This window comes from Centroberyx gerrardi, chromosome 16 (assembly GCF_048128805.1).
Source record: "Centroberyx gerrardi isolate f3 chromosome 16, fCenGer3.hap1.cur.20231027, whole genome shotgun sequence".
Classification (NCBI taxonomy): domain Eukaryota; kingdom Metazoa; phylum Chordata; class Actinopteri; order Beryciformes; family Berycidae; genus Centroberyx; species Centroberyx gerrardi.
Genome location: NC_136012.1, coordinates 21,147,527 through 21,155,026, shown reverse-complemented (window position 1 = coordinate 21,155,026; position 7,500 = coordinate 21,147,527). Strand labels below are relative to the sequence as shown.

Here is a 7,500-nt window from a genome sequence, read left to right as displayed (position 1 = left end):
CATTTTTTTCATTGTGTGTGTGAGAAAGAGAGATATTGATCACCTTCAGCTGATGTCTGTGGCCACTTGTCTTTAATTTTATGTGTGTGTGTGTGTGTGTGTGTGTGTGAGTGTGTGTGTGAGTGATAGTCATGGCTGTTCGCTGTTGTGTGTAACCACTTGTCTCCTATCAGGATATCTATTGAACAAGACGGCGGGACATTTAGATGAAAGAGAGTGGAGTTAACATTTATTAGTTGAAGAGACATGATTGATTCCTGCAATTAAATTGGGAATACTATGTATGTGTCTGCGTGTGTGTGCATGTGTACTGTATGTGTGTGTGTAACCCTTTGTACATGTGTGTATGCAGAAGTGTGTGTGTAGGTGCCCCTCTGGTTGTGTGTGTATACATATACATACATATATATATATATATATATACATACATGTGAGTGCATTTAAATCATTTGCCTGCTCCTCTCTGCAGTAACCTGAGCAACAACAAGCTGCGGGACATCCGTGAGGGTGCGTTTGATGGGGCGGGTGGAGTTCTGGAGCTGCTGCTGACAGGGAACAAGCTAACCGGACTGCAGGGACGCATGTTCAGAGGCCTCATCGGACTCAAAACTATGTAAGTAGCCTACAGTGTGTGTTTGTGTACAGTACTGTATGTATGTGGGTTCAGCAGGCTAAAGCACACACACTATTATGTGCATGTAACTCCATAGGTTTGAAGCCCTGTCATGAGCTTTGTTTGATGTCTCTTTAACTGTCTGAATGACATTTTTCTCACTAATGGTCAGCAAATGGTTCTGGATGCTAGCTGATGACTGCCTTACCCCATCCAGACTATATATGACCTGTGCTAGCGACTGGCTAATGTTGGACCTCTTGAACTTCTTCAGTACCTGACCCAAATGTGAAACTTAGTCTCTCAACCTAGAATCAAGGCTTATAATGAAATATTGTTATTCCTCTAATTTGGGGGCCTACCAGAAATAGTCCAGTGTCCAATTTTGGTTTGCAGCCCATAGTTTAAGAAACCATGGGTTAATGTTATGTTGTCTGTCTATGCTGGCTAATGACTAGCTAATGCTATCATGTATATATATGCTGGCTAATGACTCTCTAATGCCATCATGGCTGTGTCTGTATTAAGTTAAGAGGCTCCCTGCTCCAGTAATAGCCTTGCTAACTGGGTTAGCGCGTCCCAGAGATTGCTAATGCTAACTAACTCAGTTAGCCCGGTCCCACATGTCCGTACGTCAAAGGCTAATGTCATATTATGGACTCTGTCGTTGTCATATGGAGTCTGGTTTGAATTTACCCCTGCTTTCTTTTTTATTTGCCTCATTATGCGTCTTCTTTCTTTCTCTTTATCTGTCTCTTTTTATCCACCAAACGTACTGGGTACAAAAGTACAAAGGTGGAAAGAGTACTCAGCTATTTCACTCATGTAGACAGTTCTAGCCACTGATTCTTAAGCCAGATTTTTCTCAAGACAGAGAAAAATGTCTAGAAAATAAGCAAGAAAAAAAAAGCTGATATGTTGTGGGAGATACACACCAGAGTGGCAGCTTTACTGTAAATACCACATTATATACTTACTATTCTTCTAAAATTAAAGCTTCATGTGAAAATAGTCACTACTTAGCATTCACTCTCTAAATGTGTTTGTGTTCAGGATGCTGCGCAGCAACCAGATCAGCTGTATAGACAACAGCACGTTTACGGGTCTGAGTTCGGTGCGTCTGCTGTCGCTGTACGACAACCGGATCTCCAGCATCGCCCCGGGAGCCTTCTCCACCCTGCACTCCCTATCCACCATGTGAGTCATATCTCCCTTCCTTTCTCCCTCCCTCTATCGCTTTCTCTCCTGTTCTTTTTTCCATTTCATACTCCTGCTATCTCTCAACATGTCTCACCAATCTCTCTCTTCCTGTCTTCGAGTGTCTCTCCCTCTTTTCTCTCTCTCTCTCTCTCTCTCTGTCTCTATCCCTTGATTTTCCAGAGTCCAGCCCTGCTATGGGAGTTATCTACCATCACACAAACACACACACACACACACACACACACACACACACATACACACACAGAGAGACTCGTATTGCTCTCTGGGCGCTGCTGTGCTCACAGATGCTCTCCATCATTATCGACTAGATTGGTCTGGATCCCAGGACATTTGTTATCAAAGCTACATATATTTCAGCATCTGCGCACAGAACAGACACACACACAGACACACACACACAGATACACACAAACACACACACGTTTCAGCATGTTCGCCCACCACCAAAGAGGATCAACAATCTTCACAGAGATGCACACACCTGCTGCTACAAAGGCACAGTGTACTGTATGTGTGCGAGTTTGTTGATTATCTTGGATGGCAAACACTCTGAAGTGTGTGTGTGTGTGTGTGTGTGGGCATACATGCATTTGTGTGAAGATGATGACTGGTGTTCAGCCTGTTTGTGTAGGGCAGTACAGAAACAACTGCCATGAAGTAAAGTTATGGCAAGCATTAACTTGCCATATAATGTTACTGTTAGGAACGAGAGAGAGCGGTAGGGGAGGGAGGAGAGGAAAGCAGTGTGTGTGTGTGTGTGTGTGTGCGTGCGTGTGCGTGCGTGCGTAAGTGTGTGTTTCTTCAATCCTCTGACCACCCAGAAGTGGACGTTATAAATAATAGATTTTATCAGCTCAATAAAACATTACAGGTTGATTTTTTTTAGATTTTCTTACACGCAGGCATTGCGTGCCAAAAACGTCTCCCTCTCCCCGCATCCTCTTTACTCTCTCTTTCTTCCCATCCCTCCTTCCTTTCTTCTCCCTTCTCTTCCTTTCTTCCTCCTCTCTTCTTCTTCTTCTTCTTCTTCTTCTGTCTCCTTATCCTGCTGTATTTCTGTCGTCGTCGGTTCAAATTTCTACTCCAGTCTTTCGGGAGGGAGGGTGAGAGACAAGAAAGAGAAAAGGAAAGGAAAAGAAAGAGAGAGAGAGGGGATGAATGTGTCGTTGAGTAAATGTTTGCCCGATGGGACTGTTTGTGATTATCTCTAGTCAAATGGACGGGGATTATTTTTCCCTCGTCCCTGCTCTTTTTCGGTAATTTTTCTATTTTGTTCTCAGCATTAGTTTTGCATTGCCCTTTTAGTAGCGCTTGATTTCGTATGCAACACGTGCCTCTTTGGAGGTGTGAAAGAGTTTGTATTTCTGCAGCCACTCTTCATCGCTCTTCCTTTGTTAATTTCCTTATCTGCTCTCTGTTTTTCTTAAAATCTCTCCTTTCTTTCTTCTCTTTGTCTTTTTCTCTCTCTCCCTCTGTTTCTGTTTCTCTCTCTCAATCAAATTTTTTTAGTGCATTGTTTCCCAATAGAGTTTGTCCATCTAATTAAAAGATTAACACATTGAAAAGGAAGGAAGGGATTTAGCTTAGGTTTATTGCCGCACAGTAAGGTCAATTCATTACAAGGAAATGAGGAAATAACTTGTCCCTATCTATAGCGGCACACCATTAATATTGTAGCACAAACAGCAAGATTCAGGTTTATTAGTTTAGCAGTAGATGCGGTGAAAGGCAGTATGCCACCTGCACATTTCGAGACACAATCTGGAAGCAAGCCATCATCATTAGAGATTTGCGTGGCTTTCTAATATACTAACCGTTGAACTACTACAATCTCATTTCCCAAGTTTCCTTCTCACATTTCCTTGTTTGAGAAAGGCTGGGGTAGCAGAGAAAACATAATTTTCTGTTGCCGTGACCAAACTAGTAGAGTAGTTTTTAACATGAGAAATTCACAAAAGTTACAATGTTGCCTATAGAGCGTAGATGGTTTCCAGCTGTGAAGAATGTATCCCATTTTTGTGTTTACATTTCACATTTGTTTAAAGCTGCACTAGGCAAGAATTTGATGTAAAAATACACCGATCTTATCAGCCTGAATCGCAAACTGGGGCTGCAACAGAGAAGAGCGTCCCAGCACCCCTAATTGAGACCCAGTAGATTTGTCCTATTTGTCCAAATCACTTTTACGTGTCAGGTTTGGTCAGTGGCGGGGAAATCTTCTCGGTGCACAGGAACTGCCGAATCAAAATGTGAGAATAAAATATAAAACTTGCTCGTAAACAGCAGGGAATATTCTGTTCGGGGGAAAGCTGGACTCAGCAACGATGCAGCCACTAAGAACAAGACATTTAGGTCAGAAGAAAGCGCAGTTTAATGTCATTATGTTACAGGATTTAAGGGGGAATGAAGTCCTCAAACTTCAAAATATCTCTCAATGCCACCTGGAGCCGCCAAAGTGTGAGGTTGCCTACTGCAGCTTTAAGTATTACTTCCTGTCCAGCACGGGCCATTGATGCCTCCTACTCTACCCCACACTCAATTCAGTTTAAATTCAGTTCCACATCAATATTACATGAACAATATTACAAAGGCATCAAAATAAAATGAGAAATGAAAATGAATGAAATGAAACAGATAACCTTTTCTCTCTTTCTGTCTTTCTTTCTCACAATTTCTCTCCCTCCGCCCCGCCTTCTCTCTCTCTCTCTCTCTCCATCTCTATTGTACTTCCACACCACTAAATGAATAAAAATAACTGATAACCTTTTCCCTTTTCCTCTCTATCGTTCCCTCTCCCTCGCCGCTCCTCCCCTGTTTCTCTTCCATCTAAATTCATTTCAATTCAAAGAGTCTTTATTGCCATGGCTGACAAAACAAAACAATACCGCCTAAGCAGTTTGCAAAACACTGTGATACATAAACATCATATCAATACAATACAGAAGAGTAATTCGCTCTATAGTCAATTGTAATAGCTGTATAGCAAATAATTTTTAATAGTAGTTAATAGTTTGAGATTAGAAATGACTTCTGTAATTACCTTGCTCTCGTTCTCTTAAGTCTTGCTCTTTCTTTCTTGCTCTCTTTCTTTCTCTCCTTCAGTTTCTTCCCATTAGTTTGTTAGCTACAGTCTAACATTGGTTACTATGGGTCCCATGGATTAGTTGTGACTCCAGGTTGTGTCGATTATCTTGAAAAAAGGTTGCTGCCGCTTGGTTGTTGTCGCTAGCTTCGATGCATCAATAATTTACTTAAGCCAACATTTCAACATATAATGTCAGGGGGATTTTGCATCATCCTACTCTGCTGAAAACATGTCAAAACATTGATGTATTAAAGCTATGATTGTGCAGCAACCTGTTTTACAAGATAGTTTTTTAGTCTGCCGTGATCCGCACCTCTCCAATACTGAAGTGCATTTCTTCACGCATTTTCACGCACCAGCTTCAATGCTTTCCCCCCTCTCTCTGTCCGCAGTAACCTCCTGTCCAACCCCTATGTGTGTGACTGTCACTTGGCCTGGCTGGGTCAGTGGCTGAAGAAGACCAGGGTGGTCAGCGGAAACCCTCGCTGTCAGAAGCCAGCCTTCCTGAAGGAGATCCCCATCCAGGACGTGGCCAATCCGGACTTCACCTGCGACGGTAAGGCACTCTCTGCATTTAGAATAAACTGCCTTTTTTACTGATAGTTTACAGCATGAAACATAATCGCAAATAACAGCATTCAGGCATAGCGGCAACCGCACAAGGACAATAACACTACAATTCTCGAAAAAAAACAAAAAAGAACAGAACAGGTAAGGAAAGTGGGCAGGATCGGGCAGGATGCCTAGATAGCCCTTGTATTTACATTTAAACTGGGGTGGCAGGGAACCAAAAATATCACAGGCTCAATTCCCGCAACAGCCAATTTGTGTCCATCAGCAGCCATGTGTCCTGCTGAAGTGTCCATGAGCAAGACGCTGAACTCCTACTTGCTCACTCTCTGTAAGTCACTCTGGATGAGAGCGTCAGCTAAATGCCTAAAATATAAAATGTAATTGACATGTATCTTTGCATCCTGTTTACTAGGGCTGAACGATATTGAAAAAATATCTAATTGCGATCATTTTGACTGATACTGCAATTGCGATATGATTTGCGATATTAGAGGGAATGATCATTTTTACATCATTATTCTCATTTTCATTGAAAAACATATTAAAATGATTATGGTGTGATTTTTGCGGGGATCTGTACCAAACAAAGATGTTTTCTTAAGTCTGTAGAATATGATGTGTAGGCCAGGACATCTCTGCAGCATGACAATATTTAATTTAAAATGGTATTTTGACAGACATTTCGCCTTTAACAAATATTACGCCTCCTGCGATTGTAAAATTGCAGTAGGTCATATTGCAATTTCGATAAAATTTTGATTAATTGTTCAGCCCTACTGTTTACTAGGACAAATTCTGAAATGCATTCCCCCTTGTCAACAAAATACTTTTAGGGCGAAATTTCTTGACACGTGAAGATAATGCCCAACATACCTTGGAATAAAGTTTTTCTTTGTTACATAAATGTGGGCTGTAGGAGGATTTAAAATACTAGAAATCAAGGCACTCAACCCCTAACTACTCCAGTGGAGCTGCCATGGTGGTCAACAGATAGACGACTGGTTGCACTGTGCTGTGACTATGTGGGATTTTAGCAGACATGGCTGAAGAGGAGTATATACTTTCTTGGGCTTATCCAGACTGACTTACAATAAGTACAACAGTAGAATAAACCATAATTCTTGGTTCACCCAAATCACAAAAATAAGGAGAAGGAGTAGCTCTCAGAGGATCTTTACTGGGTAAATAAAGGTTAAAAAAACATCTGTCAAAGTTGATATCAAAAACTACACGGTCTTTGGGTTTGTGTTGGACTTGACTGAGGTTGTTATGACTGCAGTCCTGATTTGTACCTTTGTGTCTTTGCTAAAATACCCACAAAATATACCAATACTCATAGAAAAAACTTCCACATGAGTAACTGTTTGTGCCACAATCAATCAAAGTTTTATAATCAAGAAGCCAGTAGACACACAGACACAGACACACACACACACACACACACAGCCTCAGCAGGGTATTGTGAGGACAGAAGCATCAGTAACCGCTGGCAAACAGCTGCCTCAGATGACATCAGTCTGTGGTTTCTACGGTGACGCTGCTGTTACCACGACGATGCCTGCCTAGCGACGGTGGCCGTCGGCTCGGCCGCCAAGTTTGACGCCACAGACAAAGTGTGGTCTGGCTTTCCTGCCCGTTACACCTCTTTCTTCCTTTCTTTTTGCTTGCTTGGTTTTTAGATTTCACTCGTTTTTTTGCTTTGTACTTTTTATTCCTCTCTGTCTCCGTTCCTCTGTCTGAATTTCTCTCCTTAATTTCTTTGAACTCATTACACTTTTCTAATTTCCTGTAGCTGTGTAGCAACCATTTACAGCAAATGAGTTTGCAAAGTAGTTAGCAGGGTTGGCTCAAGTTAGGAAACTCAAAGCTAGTATCAGGTCTTTATACTCACTCACTCACACACACACAAGCAAACACACAAATCTACTTACAAACGCACACTCACATGCACAAGCAAAACACAAATTGACATGCTTGATTCCACACACATCCTTGTACTTCTGTCCTC

At 41.7% G+C, this 7,500-nt stretch overlaps 1 protein-coding gene across 1 annotated transcript in view; it reads left to right on the top strand.

Moving 5' to 3' along the window:
- Positions 1-7,500, top strand: part of slit3 (slit homolog 3 (Drosophila)) — a 268,893-nt gene that overhangs the window by 216,196 nt on the left and 45,197 nt on the right. The window contains exons 17-19 of the mRNA XM_078289056.1: positions 470-613; positions 1,667-1,810; positions 5,312-5,475. Coding sequence (XP_078145182.1) covers positions 470-613; positions 1,667-1,810; positions 5,312-5,475 — 452 coding nt within the window. The remainder of the gene's footprint in view (positions 1-469; positions 614-1,666; positions 1,811-5,311; positions 5,476-7,500) is intronic.